The 15,431-nt window shown below is 43.4% G+C and overlaps 1 protein-coding gene across 5 annotated transcripts; it reads right to left on the bottom strand.

Annotated features, from left to right (window-relative positions):
* Nucleotides 1-1,426: 1,426 nt before the first annotated feature.
* ACTG2 (actin gamma 2, smooth muscle) lies at nt 1,427-14,605 on the bottom strand (the record flags this gene model as incomplete). Of its 5 annotated transcripts, none has more annotated exons than XM_080711961.1 (8): nt 1,427-1,570; nt 4,579-4,760; nt 5,742-5,933; nt 6,768-6,929; nt 9,172-9,256; nt 9,527-9,637; nt 13,948-14,076; nt 14,465-14,605. In XM_080711961.1, the coding sequence occupies 8 exons, from the start codon at nt 14,588-14,590 to the stop codon at nt 1,427-1,429; spliced, it is 1,131 nt and encodes a 376-aa protein (XP_080568087.1). The 5 variants fall into 5 exon arrangements, with proteins under 5 accessions (XP_080568087.1, XP_080568091.1, XP_080568090.1 ...); XM_080711965.1 differs by having other exon boundaries at nt 14,413-14,541; XM_080711964.1 differs by lacking the exon at nt 5,742-5,933 and having other exon boundaries at nt 14,465-14,590.
* Nucleotides 14,606-15,431: the final 826 nt, after the last annotated feature.

The raw sequence follows: 15,431 nt of genomic DNA, 5'->3' as shown, positions 1-15,431 counted from the left end.
CGCGAACAGCCTCAGCTACTACTTAGTGAGGCCCTTTGCAACTCAGTGAGACCCTGTTTAAAAATAAAGAATAAAAAATAGGGTGTAGCCCAGAGGTAGAATGCCCTTGGGTTCTATCCTCAGCACCGAAAAAAAAAAAAAAAAAAGAAAGAAAAGAATTTAGGGCAGCACTTTCACTTTTCAGCACTTTTTCTCTTGAAGTGGTGGAGGGCCTGGAGGGCTAAGGGAAGTGAGGTGGGAGTGGAGGGTAGGGAGTTCTGACCAGGTCGGCCCTCCAACAGCCAGCCTCTGCAGTCAGCCTAGTGTAAATACTCATTGTTAGTTACTATTATTATCCTTTATTTTCTCATAGTATTTTGTGGGTGCTTCTCTTTACCCTTATATCATTGTCTTGTACAGTAGGTGTCTGTCTTGCCGTTAGGCAGTGAGATCCTGATGGGCAGGAATCATTTTTGTGGTAAACCTATATCACATGTGGTCTTACCCAGCCGTAAGGAAAGTTAGTTAGGGTTAGTGTTCAGTGGATACTTGTAAAAGTAAACAGAATTGACCAAGGGTGGAGGATGGGGAAAAAATATATGAGAGAGAGAAAGAGAGAGAAAAGTAAATATATGAATATATTCTTCCCAAGAGTGCTATTCTTTTTTTAAATTAATTTTGGGGCAAAATACAATCTAATTTTCTTTTCTTTTTTTTTTTTTTTTTGGTGGTACTGGAGTTCCTGGAAGCCCTTCTATCTCCGGGCTACACTCCCAGACCTATTTTTACATTTTTATTTGGAAACAGGGTCTCCTAAGTCAACATGCGCGGCTGGCTTCGAACCTGCGCGATCCTCCTGTCTCTGCCTCCCAAGTGCGGGGATTACAAGTGTGTGTCACCACGCCCGGCTACAATCTAATTTTCAATGACCAAAGCTCTCAGAGAAATCTTAAAGCCCACTATGATTTTCCTTCAACTAAGTACAAATGGATTGTATTTGAACCACTCATGTTACATTCTATAAGGCTTGGGTTCATGTTCTCTAGTGTATTGCTTGTGAGTTTAAGGACTTAAAACTCTGAAAGCCCGTTTCTTAAACCCTCTGAGTCATGAAGCTTTCATTCTTACCTATGTTCAAGGAGAAAAACAAGATGGTAGAGCAGGTGAGAACCAGCTTTGGGATCAGAGAAACTTGAATTATTTTTAGTAAGACCTTAACTTCTCTGAGCCTTATTTCCTTTACTATTATATGGGGATAATGATAGTACCTATCTCACAGGAATATTGTGCAGATTAGAAATAATCTATGAAAAGCCCTTTGCAACAGGTGGGAGACACAGCCCAGGGAAAAAAGAGCCCCACACAGAGGAGTAAGGCTTGCAGGTTTTAATGTTTTGTGACTGGTAACAGCAGCCTCGAGGGGATCCTCAGAGAACGCGTTGTGACTTTAGAAGCACTTTCTGTGGACAATGGAGGGCCCCGCCTCATCGTACTCGGGCTTGCTGATCCACATCTGCTGGAAGGTGGAGAGAGAGGCCAGGATGGAGCCTCCAATCCAGACTGAGTACTTCCGCTCCGGGGGAGCAATGATCTGCAAAGAGTAAAGTGGCAAGTCGAGATCAGCCCCCGAGAGAACAGGCAAGGAAGCTGGGTGCGGTGGTACATTCCTGTAGACCTCACTCCCACCCACCCCCCAAAAAGAATAGCCAGGGAGGGCCAGAAATTGTCTCATGCTGCCAGACTGCCCCAGGAAAGGGCAGCCTCCACGATCGGAAATGGCCAGGATAAACATGGTAGTAGACCAGATCATCGCTCAGAATTCCCACTCTCCCCTCCCTCTTTCTGTCCTCCATGGGAAGAGGCTATGGCCCTGCCCTGTGGCGGAGAGACGAGCCATATGTTTGCCTTGTCCAATGGGATGTTAGTGGGCGTGACACAAGCAGGTGTTGAAATGTGCGTGCATGGCTGGACATGCTCTCTTGTGCCTCTGCTATCTTTGTGAGAAAAGCTTCCCCAGAGGAGCTGCTGGCCCTCGGGCCTGGGCCCCATAAAGAGCACTGTGAACGTGACTTGAGCTGGATGGACCTGCAGAGGTGCCTCGCCAAGCCTGACCCTGATCAGCTCACTTTCTGCAGACCTGCAGATGCATAAGCAATAAACGCTTATTGTTCTGTGCCTGAAATTTCATAGTTGTTTGTTTCTCAGCCATTGCCGACTAAGGCCAACACTTACAGGGGAAGCTCTATTTTGTCCTTGCCTGAGATCTGGATGCATGGTCGGGTCAGGCTGGGCTGCCTCCATTCCTGAGTTAAAGGCAGTCTTCCAAGACCCTGTTTTGAGCTTTGTTTGTTAACAGCCACTTATATCTGAGCAGTTTTCAAATTACTGCAGTTATCAAATTCATTGAGTAGTTCTCAATTCAAATGAGCAACTTTTCAAATTCATCCCTTCCACTAGGAGTCCTAAGCTTAGCATTTAGAAATGGGTTATTATGTCAAATAACTTTTAACTTCTCCTAAAAGTGGATCCAGAAGAACTATTGCTCTTCAGTTAATGTCCCAGTGTTTGAAGGGTCCAGGAATTCCATGCTAGAGCAACCAGACACTACATGGATTTTTCTGCCTCGTAAAAAATCACTCTCGGTGTTTTCTAAATTGCAGAGATCATGGGATTACAGAATAAGAAGGATCATTACAAGTTATCTCATTATTCAGGCAGACAAAGGTCATCCAGAGGCTCCCTGAACAGCTATCACAAGGACTGAGAAGACCTAGTCTCTAAGACAGTAACCAATTTTATAGAAGGAAGTTTTAGTTGTGAGAAAACCCTGGCTACTCTTAGGTTGGTGACTCTGACTCTCAGCTCCATCCCCACCACAGGTCTCTTCTTACACGTCTTCTAGGGCTAGTGTCTTCTCTCCTGCTCAGTACATTCTGCTGTTCAGCTTAGTTGGGTGCTCATACAAGCTCACACACCCCAGCTACCTCTGTTCTCTCTATTTTCCCTGCCTGGGTACCCTTTTCCTTTTTATTGGCTTATTGAGGTTACCCTTGTAACCTCAAAAATCAAGTCTGTTAATTAGATCCTAAACTCTGTGATGAGGTAGGAAATGCATTGAATCAGTGGTGGCTGGTCATTAGCACAGGGGAAGTGGGCACCTCAGACCTACTGAACCAGGATCTGGGGGTGAGACTAGGTATGGAATCCTGACTTGTGGCCCTGGCCCAGGCCTGGCATGGTGCCCTGCATGTGGCAGGCCTCAGTAAGCACATTGTTCCTGAGGTTCTGGGTGGGAAGAGCCCACAGGCTCTCACCAGTTTTCTTGTGGCCAGCTCTGCTTCCCTACAGTGAGCACCTTCCATTAGGCAGGGGAAGGCCTGGGCAATCTACCTTTCTGAAGAAGTTTCTAGAATACACTGACAGAGTATACTTCTCACATCAGGCCTACTCCCCAGGATCCAGCTTTATTGTGAGACCCTGTAACTTTCTATCAATTTATTATTTCTAGTCCCAACTCTTTGTGTGTGTGTGTGTGTGTGTGTGTGTGTGTGTGTGTGTGTGGTACTGGGGTTCCTGGAAGCCCTTCTACCTCCGGGCTACACTCCTAGACCTATTTTTTTATATTTTTATTTGGAAACAGGGTCTCTTAAGCCATCATGGCTGGCTTCGAACCTGCACAATCCTCCTGTCTCTGCCTCCCAAGTGCGGGGATTACAAGCATGCGCCACCACGCCCAGCTGTCCCAACTCTTTTTCCAAACCCTTTAGCAGGAAAGTTCTCAAAAGCCCTAAAAAGGTCTGTGTGAATTGCTTAGAGGCCAGAGGAGAGGCAGAAGTGGCAGACAGGTGGGCTGCTGTTCTGTAGAGGCCCACAGGATATGCACCTGGAGAGAAGCCATGTAGAGAGGGCTGTAGCCAACATGGATAGATCAGAGCTGCCTAGCCACGCAATCTAGAAATATATCTGGGAGTTTGAAATGGCAACTGGCCCTATGACCAAACAGTCCCTTTTTTGAACTTTTGACTTCCTTTAGGGTAACCTCTAAGATGTGTCTGTGTGTCTGTCTGTTGCTGGATATTGAACCCAGAGGCGATCTACCTCTGAGCTACCCCACCACCAGACTGATTTTATTTTTCATTTGGAATTGGTTTAAGTAAGTTGTGGAGGGCCTCACTAAGTTTCCGAGGCTGACTTCAAACCTGTGATCCTGCTGTCTCAGTCTCCCAAGTTCTGGGATTACAGGTGTACACCACCACACCTGGCTTCCATGTCCTTGATGAAGTTTAAAGATACTGCCTCCGTCTTTCCTTTCCTTCCATTTCCTTCCTCCTCATTTTCTCTTCAACCCTCTCAATATTCTCTTTATTTCAAGTTCTTTCAACTGCTTCTCATATGACACCCATGTGATGAGGGCATAAGTAATCTAAACATGCCTCTAGCCCATTGGTATCCAAGGAACAAAATCTCCCAAGATGCTGTTGGATTCAGACCAGGCTGATGCTGAACTCGAGTACTAGACCAAGCTACCAGTCCTGAAAGCATCTCCTGGGCCAGGCAGATCTTTGTACAACTAGAAAAGGTAACTAGAGCAACACCCACCTTGATCTTCATGGTGCTGGGGGCCAGGGCTGTGATCTCCTTCTGCATCCGGTCGGCGATGCCGGGGTACATGGTGGTGCCCCCAGAGAGGACATTGTTGGCATACAAATCCTTACGGATGTCAATGTCACACTTCATGATGGAATTGTAGGTTGTCTCATGAATTCCAGCAGACTCCATGCCTAATAGAGATTATAACACCCATTGCTTCACAAATGCTCATAGCTCCAGCTTCTCAAATGATCTTTTATTTTAACTTCCTTAGGTCAGATCCTTAATCAATCTATCAACTGGATTACAAAACCAGACCCCTAAGCAGTCATGGTCCAGCCTTTAGTTTACCCCTATTCTAACTAATCTTTCACAGTGTTGCCCAAGGCTTATTTCTAAAGGCATACCTCTATCTTCCACGTCAGCTTCTTTTCTCAGTTTTATTAAGATATATTCCACATACCATAAAATTGACCCTTTAAAAGTATATAGTTCAGTAGTTTTAGTATATCCAGAGTTGTGAAATTATCCTAACATTCTAAATTTAGAACGTTTAGGTGATCATAAAGACACCTCAAGAATAAACCCATGAATAAATCCTCTCCTTTTCCCTCATAGACATTCTTCAAGACACTAATTGTGTTAAATATTATTTCATAATCCTTGTCTTAATACTATTTGGTAGGTACTGTCCTTGCTTTCATTTTATAGATTAAAAAAACTGGGATTTGAAGAAAAAAACAAGTCCAAGGAAACAAAGCTTGGCAGGGCAGAGTCTGTACTTCAAACCAAGTCTCATCCACAAACCCACCTCCTTTACTAGTGTAGGTCTAGTTGACATAAATGTTAAATGATCTAAGATACGTTCTGATACATGTAGTGTATTAACCACATTCTTAGTTTCATGTTCTATCCCCTATTCTGATTTTCCTTTACCTTAATTTCATTACCCTTTTACTTAACAATTAGACTTTATCTAGTTGCATTGTTTATATGCTTTGACCCTTTCTGGAAAAATATGGGGTATATGTAAATAATAAAAAAATGTCCTTGACTCCTGGTTTTTCTCTTTTTTTCCATACCTCATCCAACCTCCCCCTTATCCTCTCTTCCAAGAACCTCTCCCTCATCCCCTTCAGATCAATGAGCAGGGACTGCAGGCAGCACCTCACCAATGAAGGAGGGCTGGAAGAGGGTCTCAGGGCAGCGGAAGCGCTCGTTGCCAATGGTGATGACCTGCCCATCTGGCAGCTCATAGCTCTTCTCCAGGGAGGAAGATGAGGCTGCTGTGGCCATCTCATTTTCAAAATCCAGGGCCACATAGCACAGTTTTTCCTTGATGTCTCGCACGATTTCTCGCTCGGCTAGGAGGAGCAGAAATGACAAAAAGTGAATACTTAGTTCTGCTAGGTTGGCTGTGCCATTGTGATCACCATGAAAAACTCCTTCTTGTATCTACTTTGGATTCAGTCTTGGGATGATGATAGAATTGCCTTTAGAGAGGGTAAAAGGTCTTTCTACCCATGTTAAAATTGTTGTTCTTTTTTCTAAAGTGGAATTCAAAAGCTTGATCCCCAAGCAAAACTTTGCATGGGATTTCTCCCTGGCTGTTAGCACTCTGTCCTGACAAAACCATGGGCCTCCCTGCAGGCCTTACAGGACACATTTCCCGTCTAGATTCAGACTTATACTTTGTAATCTTATAGAATCTAAAAGGCCCCTATCTAAAACCTCCCCTGCCTAGGTGGGCCACATGTCTCTGTAGAAATTCAGACCTCCTTTATTCTGTTTGTCCTCAGGAAACCATAGGCAGCCCTAGGTAATGAAATTCACCACCATATCTTCACTACCATTCAGCCCTGTCGAAATCAATAGTCCTCATGTGACGAGAACACAGGCAGCAGGTCCTTGGGAAGAAGGGAGTGCTGAGACAGGTTATAAAAGAGGCTCGGCCAGCTGCTGCTTAAAGCAATTAGGCCGAAACCTTGTGTGGTTTCCTCCCAGCACGACTTGGTCAGGAACCTCCCTCTTCCAATAAGGCTGCCTTGACTCTGGTCTGTCTAGAGGTACAGCCCCAGCTCAGGGCCTCCTAGTCTACCCCCGAGAGAGTTGGAGGACACAGGGCCATCTGAGAACTTGCGGTCCTCAATCAGATTTGGTTCTGAACTCAAGTCAGAATCATGAAAGGGGCTGGATACCTGTGGTCACAAAGGAATAGCCTCTCTCTGTGAGGATCTTCATGAGGTAGTCCGTGAGGTCGCGGCCTGCCAGGTCAAGGCGCATGATGGCGTGGGGTAGAGCGTAGCCCTCATAGATGGGGACGTTGTGGGTGACACCATCCCCTGAATCCAGGACAATGCCTGTGGACAGGAGAGAACAGGGCCTATGAAAACCTTCTTATCTTTCATCTGTTTCTGGGATCTATTACCAAAATATCTCCAGACACCATATTGCCCTTTAGTATTAAAGATAATTCATCCACCATGAGAATTATCAGTCTGTGTGTGTGTGTGTGTGTGTGTGTGTGTGTGTGTGCGTGCATGTGTGTGTATACATCAATTTTTCCCCTAAAATGAGATGATAGGCCTTTGGAAGGCAAGTGCAACATATCCTCTCCCTGGATTCCTTGAAATATACCAATGATAATGTATGCTATTGATCTGCATTAAATCTAGGCTGCACATTCTTTATGTGAATAACTTACACATCCTTCAAGAGTTAAACTAACACATAGGTACCTACGATCAGAAAATTAAATCTGGAAGGAGCTATGAAAAGCAGCCAATTTGAAAAAGATTAACATTCTCTACTTATAAAACTTTTAGTAAACCATGAAATGAAGTAAGATAACTCAATGTAAGAACTCCTATTGGCCGGGCATGGTGGGGCACGCTTGTAATCCCCACGCTTGGGAGGCGGAGACAGGAGGATCGCACAGGTTCTAAGTCAGCCGTGCTGGCTTAAGAGACCCTGTTTCCAAATAGAAAGCATAAAATAGGTCTGGGAGTGTAGCCCGGAGGTAGAAGGGCTTCCAGGAACCCCAGTACCCACCCCACAAATATATATATTGTCTTGTAGCCAAGTGTGGTGGCGCATGCTTGTAATCCTAGCATTTGAGAGGCTGAGAGAGAAGGATCGCAGTTTGAGGACAGCCTCAGCTACTTAGTGAGGCCCTTTGTAACACAGTAAGATCCTGTTTCAAAATAAAAAAAAAAATAGGGCTAGGGGTATATCTCGGGGGTAGAATGACCCTGGGTTCTATCCCCAGTACACACACACAAAAATATTGTCTTGGATTTTGTAGCTAACTTACTAAGAAAATGGAAATAAAAAGTATTCTAACCAAAAGGAAACTGAATAATAATAATAATAATAATAATAATTATTATTATTATTATTATTTTCAGATGACATTATTTTACTTTTAGAAGACCCAGTAGCATCAACTAAGAAACCATTAGACCTACTTAGATAATTCAATAAGAGCCAGATGCAAAAGTAAATATTCAGGAACCAGTAATTTACTCTTGAATATGGATTTTGATTAAAACACATTTTCTAATAAAAACTAGGACCAACCAAAAGGTCCAGCAATAGGTAAAGAGTAAGATAAATAAATAATGGAACCATCATACAATGACGACCATGTGCCCAGTAAACATGATGCTTATGCCATAAAATCAAGTGCAGAGCCCAGGATACAAAATGTATGTACTATCTCTTTCCCCCTCACTGACCTCACTCCCTGCCGGGAAATAATCTTTTATTTTTATCTCTCTCCCACTAAACGGTTAGCTCCACAAAGGCAGGGTCTTTCTCATTTGTTAGTTTTTTTGTCCATGGCCTGGAACAGAGTTTAGTACATCACAGAGAGTAACGGGAAACATTAGATAGATGAATGAATGATAAGTCAATGAATACATAATGAATGAATGTTTGGATAGTATTTTTGTTTTTTTGTTTTTTTGTTTTTTGTTTTGGTGGTACCGGGGTGGAACCCAGAGGCTTTCTACCTCTGGGCTACACTCCCAGACCTATTTATACTTTATTTGGAAACAGGGTCTCACTAAGTTGCTGAGAGCCTCACTAAGTAGCTGAGGCTGGCTTCGAACCTGCGCGATCCTCCTGTCTCAGCCTCCCAGGTGCAGGGATTACAAGCGTGCGCCACCATGCCCGGCTGGATAGTATTTTTGGAAGCTGTGAAGTCCCTACTAAGGATCACTTTGTGTTAAAAATTTCTCCTTTTGCTGAGCATCCTTCTACAGCAAGGTCACACGCATTTATATCCGTCATCATGGGTTCTACTCTTCTTGCTTTATGAGGCAGAAACAGTCTACAACCATGTACCATGTGTACAAGCTCCTGCAGTGACTGCTGTGATGTGAGCATTATGCTTTGTTCATGTAAATTCTTTCCAACTATATGGAGTTAGGCTCACATCTGGCATTCCCCGTGGGCATTCCCATCCGTTATCCCTAAGCAAAAGTTTCCTCTGGGCTTTAGCTTTCCCTTTGGTTGTTCTGAGCGGGAGCCTCTGCAGGGGCCTAGCTTGTCCCTACTTCCCATGAAGTCAGAAAAGGAATAAATTATAAGACCGCTCACCTGTGGTGCGGCCAGAGGCATAGAGGGACAGCACGGCTTGAATGGCGACGTACATAGCAGGGACATTGAAGGTTTCAAACATGATCTGAAAGAACAATGAAGAATAAAGGACTGTCTGGCAAAATTACAGCACCTTTTGGGCCGTAGAATGATTTGTAACCTTATAAAGGAGAGGAGCTATGCCAATTTGGTTCTTCTTTCTCCGACTCTCACTTCCCAGAGGGCCTGGCCTGGGCTATTCATGCAGTAGGTCCTCAAAACATTCTCTTACACTGATGCTCGAAGAGGACAAAGTATCTGGCTGAGCATCCACATTGCACACTCGCGCCGGTGCTCAAGGCTCGCTGGCTCTTACCTGCGTCATCTTCTCTCTGTTGGCCTTAGGATTTAGTGGGGCCTCTGTGAGCAAGGTGGGGTGCTCTTCTGGTGCTACCCGCAGCTCATTGTAGAAGGAGTGGTGCCAGATCTGGTTGAGACAAAAGCCAGATAAGTCCAGTAGACTCCCAGTGTGCTGGAAAATTCTGATGGACAAGCCCATGCTGTGGGAGGGGGACTGTGTGGTACACAGGATGAGGCTGGATCTGGAGAGATGAATATTAGTCCTGGGAATTTCTGATCAAATTCTAGTGGGTATATTCTCTCTCAACAGGGCCCCAGGCAGGTCAGACGTGGGACCAATATACTCTCTGTGCTTCTTATTTTCATTTGACCTTCCTTTTTCCTCCCTTCTCCACAGGGCTTTGCCCCACATTCTTTCTTTTCCCTTCTCCCAGTTCTTTGTGCCTTAGGGGATCCAGGTGCATTGCATCACCCGTGTTCATTGCTTTCTGGGGTTTGGTTGATTCAGAGGTGGGGCCCAAGCTCACTTGATCCCGTTGGACTTATGGACTTGGCTAGGATCATGCTAAGTGTGTTGAAGGTAGATATGAATCAAACACGGTGCCCAGTTCTTTGTTTCAAAGTCTGAAAGGATGAAAGTAAAAAAAAGAAAAAGCACCTCGACACTAGCCCCATGTTAAGGGAAGGAAGAGGCAGGCATTCTGGATGGGCATGAGAGCAAAGGTCTCCAGAAGCAGGGCAGGGCCTTCAAGCAAGGGGCTGGCACCAGCAGAGGCCCTGATGGGAAGACAAAGGATGGCACAAGAGATGAAGGATGTCAACTGGTCAGAAGGTGACGCTTCTTAAAAGATGTGCTTTCCAGATGTTCTATTTCTGCATCACCTAGGACGCAATTACAGATGCAGCTTCCTAGGCTGCATCCCTGACCCATCAAATCAGTATCTTCAGGTGCAGGATCGAGCATCCATGCTCCATTTTATTTTATTTTTAAATAAAGTACTGTCCCTTAAAAGATAAAAATGTTCATAATTCATAAATTTATATCTCTTTTGGCACTGGGGATTGAACCCAGGGGCATTCCACCCTGGAGATACACTGCCAGCCCTTTTTATTTTTCATTTTGAAACATGGGCTTGCTAAGTTGCTGAGGCTGGCTTCGAACCTGTGATTCTCCCATTTCAGCCTCCCAAGTACTGGGATTACAGGCATGCACCACCACGCCTGGCTAGAAGAATATTTTAAAAAGAAATAAAAACTTCCTGTCTTTCTGTCACTTAAAAATAGTTAACATTTGGGCTTTTTTTCTCCTTTTCAAATCTTCTCTCTTTATGTATTTTAAAATTTGTTATTTTCGTTTATTTATTACATGGTCATTATTATCTTACACTATTCAAATTTGTTTGTGTGGCATAAATAATTTCCCTTTATATTCATTTTTAGTAAATTAAAGAAACATTTTAATGCTTGCCCAGTATTTTATTATATACATCATATGTTCAATCACATTACTATTTGTAGTGTCTCTGATTTTTGTTTATAAATGTTCCTGTGGTAGCTGCTATCTTTGTGCATTTTTTATTTTCTATTTTTGAATTCAGGGTGTTCTACAGGGAAAAGAATTCTAAGTGAGGAGTTATTGAGCTGAAGGACATGGTAACCAGAAGACTGACTACAATTACCAACAAAGGCTAAGCTATATTTAAGAATAAGAAGGTAGCTATTTTGCCTGAATTCAGCATTCTCATTCTTCAAATATGAAATAATTTGGTAGGTAAAAATCATAACTAGTTATTTTACTTAGAACTGTTTTGTTTCAAATGAGTTTTACATTTTTTCATATTTGCAACTTATTATAATTTCATTTTGGTACACTATCTCTTCATGTTGTTAATTTGTCTTGGTATACTTTGTATTTTTAATTACCAGTTAGTATTAGCTGTTTATATTCATCCTTCAATGCACTTGTAATATTTTTTTGCAATTTGATGCTAGACTTTCAAATTTAGAAGTTATGATTTTTAAGAAATCAAATCTAAGAAATCAAAAGGATTCTTCTTTATGAATCCTTTCACCAGAAAGCTGATTAAATATGCACATTTGCTTTGGATAATCTTTGGTTTTTATATTCAACTTTTATATTCAATTAATATGTATTTGGTGAACTGGTATGCAGTAAGATTCTTCATATTCTTCAAATAACTAATCAGTTGAGCCGGGCGTGGTGGCGCACGCTTGTAATCCCCGCGCTTGGGAGGCAGAGACAGGAGGATCGCGCAGGTTCGAAGCCAGCCGCGCGCGCTGGCATAGGAGACCCTGTTTCCAAATAAAAATATAAAATAGGTCTGGGAGTGTAGCCCAGAGGTAGAAGGGCTTCCAGAAACCCCAGTACCACCAAAAAATAAATAAATAAATAAATTTAAAAAAATAACTAATCAGTTGTCCCAGAAAAAAATTTTTTTTTGTGTGTGGTGCTGGGTATTGAACCCAGAGGCATTCTACCTCTGAGCCATACCCCCAGCCCTATTTTATTTTTAGTTTGAAACAGGGTCTCACTAGGTTGATGAGAGTCTGTCTCACTACTGGCTGAGGCTGTCCTCAAACCTGTGATCCTCCTGTCTCAGCCTCCCAAGTGTTTGGGATTACAAGCATGCACAACCACGCCTGGCTAGAATAAATCATTGAATAATCATTTTTACCTCTCTCTGGTGTTGGAAGTTTTATGTACCATATCTTTCCCCTCTACCTTTGTGCTGGTACCAAATTATTTTAATTTTTTTATAACTCTTATATTTTTCTATTTGAAAATGGCAAGTCTCCCTCATAATTATTCTTAATCATTTTGTTCTTAAAATTTTTGCCCATTTATTTCTAAACACACTTTTTGATTGTTTTATATAATTTTTTGAAATGACAGTGAGTGTAAAATTTATTTTGGGGGAGATTTGATGCATTTGCCTTATTTAGTTTCTCTTTTAGGGCACATACTATATTTTTAGGGGCTTCTTTAAAGAATTTGCACATTGTCACTATTGTAAAAATATTTAATTTCTCATGTCTTCAAGTTAGATCTTGAAGTATATATATATATATGTGTGTGTGTGTGTGTGTGTGTGTGTGTGTGTGTGTGTTGTATATATGAATAATGTATATCATTTTTTGAGCACTAATCTATTTCTTTTTTTTTGGTGGTATTGGGGTTCCTGGAAGCCCTTCTACCTCTGGGCTACACTCCCAGACCTATTTTTACATTTTTTTTTTTTTTTTTTGGAAACAGGGTCTCCTAAGCCAGCGCGCACGGCTAGCTTCGAACCTGCGCCATCCTCCTGTCTCTGCCTCCCAAGCGCGGGGATTACAAGCGTGTGCCACCACGCCCGGCCATGTCTTTATGTCTTTAAACTAAGTCTTTAATACAATCTCCAGAGCAACTTAATGAAGTCAATATTTTCATCTCCACAAACGAGGAAACTAAGGCTTCGAAGCTTAGAGGGTAGGATTTGCACCCAGATCTCTGTTGCTAAAGCCAATGTCTATGGTACTACCCACTCGACTGTGTGATGCAAAAGCAGGTATATTTTATGAGCTTGTCTCACATCCAGAGTGAATGCAGGAGCCAGAGGAAGTCATAAGTGAATGGCAGACTTCTGCCCCACGTTTTCCATTCCCAGTTGCAGTGTGCTCAGTTAGCTCATTACATTTCAAAAGACAGTCAGAGTAGAAAAAAGAACTCTCAGACAACTGTCAGCAGAATTGATTGGAAGAATATTAGAAAGGCTCTGTTAGCATTTTACACATGATTTTGTTGATCACGAATGCTAGCATTTAAAAATTGCCCCCCGTCCCTGCATTCACAGATAGAAAAAAGCTTCTAAATATCCCTAGAGTCCTCCTGAAGATCTTCATTAGAGAATCGTGATAATAATATAGCATCAATGCACCTATCTGAAGTCATAAAAGGGAAAATAAAAAGAAGAGAGGGCTATTTGCCTCTCTGAAGGCAGCATGGACATTTTAAACAGAGTGGAGGGCGGGCCAGAGCAAATGTTTAAGAAAAGCAGGGAGCAGGGAATTGGGGGTGGCCAGGCTTTCTGAGGCCATGACTGCAAGTTAGGGACCTACTGTTGTTAATGAAGATTCCAGAGGGCATGAGTGACAGGACCTGATGTTTTTAGCAAGAGAAACTTTGCAGCAGGGTAGAGAATTAATTGGCTGAGTGAGGACCGGAGACAAAGAAAGCAGCGGGAAGCCACCGTGATGGGCCAGGGAGAGAGAGGCTAGCAGCCAGACTTGGAGAAACGATTGTGCGGAAGGAAAGAAGGATGACAGGAACATTTTCAAGGGAGAGATGACAGGGCACAGTGGGCTGTGGGACGTGAGGGTCATGGTGATGTATTATCTTTAAAATGAGCACGTGGCGGGGGTGGAGGGGAGTGCAGATACCTTCTCCATGTCATCCCAGTTGGTGATGATGCCGTGTTCAATGGGGTATTTGAGGGTTAGAATCCCTCGCTTGCTTTGAGCCTCATCCCCCACGTAGCTGTCTTTCTGGCCCATTCCCACCATCACACCCTGTAATGCAAGAGAGAGGTGAATTGGCTGAGGGTTACACATGCAGGGATCCAGGCACTGGAGTGCCTTGGAGGAAGGAGGAGAATGAGAAAGAGAGTCCATCCTCTGCTGAAACAGGACGGTGGGAGACAAGGGTGGGCAGACCCAGATGGCAGGGCAGCAGGAAGAGGAGGTAGAGGGTTTCCTGTGGCCTGGTCTGTCTTCTAAGACAATGTCATTTTCTGAGAGAACACAAAATCCATTCATACATTTCCCCCCTCACCTTACCACACACACACACACACACACACACACACACACACACACACGCACACACACTACTCAACACACCCATACCCCCTCGGCAGCTTCTAGAGTCTCAAAGCATGGGATCCAGATAAGCACACACCTGGTGGCGAGGCCGGCCCACAATGGAGGGGAAGACAGCTCGGGGGGCATCATCTCCTGCAAAGCCCGCCTTGCACAGGCCAGAACCGTTGTCACACACAAGTGCGGTGGTCTCTTCTTCACACATGGTGAGTCAAGCTGAGTGAACTGGGGACTGGAGCACCTTGGAATGGGAGGAGAAGAGAGCTAGTTACCATTTGCCAAATTATGCTGGAGACAGTTTTCTTGGCTTTGGGGCCTGGCCTCTCCTGCAACCAGGGTCCAATTTCAGAAAGGACAGGCGTGGAGATGGCCTCCCACTCTTTGTCAACTGGGCTTCTACTCTCTACTTTGCTGTTTTGGACTAAATTGTGCCTCCTTTCAAATTCATATGTTGAAGTCTTAACCCTCAGTACTTCAGAATGTGATGGTATTTGGAAATAGGGTCTTTAAAAAGGGTAATAAAATTAAAATTAGTTATTAATCCAATATGAAAACTCCCATAGAACAAGTGCCCTTGGAAGAAGAGAAAATGAGGATGCAGGTGCCGGCAGAGGGTGGACCACGTGAAGGTGTGTTGAGCAGGCGGCCAGCTACAAGCCAAGGGGACAGGCCTTAGGAGAAGCCAACCTTTTGAAAACCTTGACCTTCTATTTCTAGTCTCCAGAACGATGGGAAAATAAATTTCTTTTATTGCTAAAGGCCCTCGGTCTATGGCACTTCGTTATAGTAGTCCTACCAAACACATACCTCGTTTTAAAGACCTGAAATGACTACAGAACTTTCATCCAATAGAGAGAGTCACCAAAAGACTGAAGGGCAGGAAAGGAGTCCAGAAAATTTACGATATACCTGACAAATGATTATTATTTACAATATGTAAAGGGTTCCAGGGATGTGTTCATGTACGCCTCTACCATCTTGTAGTCCATTAAGATGTATGACGACAATGCACCAATAACAAATTTTAAAAAGAATAATTTAAAAAA

Source organism: Muscardinus avellanarius (genome assembly GCF_963383645.1).
Source record: "Muscardinus avellanarius genome assembly, chromosome: 15".
Lineage (NCBI taxonomy): Eukaryota > Metazoa > Chordata > Mammalia > Rodentia > Gliridae > Muscardinus > Muscardinus avellanarius.
Note: the sequence above shows the minus strand (reverse complement) of the source record. Positions and strands in the feature narration are given on the sequence as shown.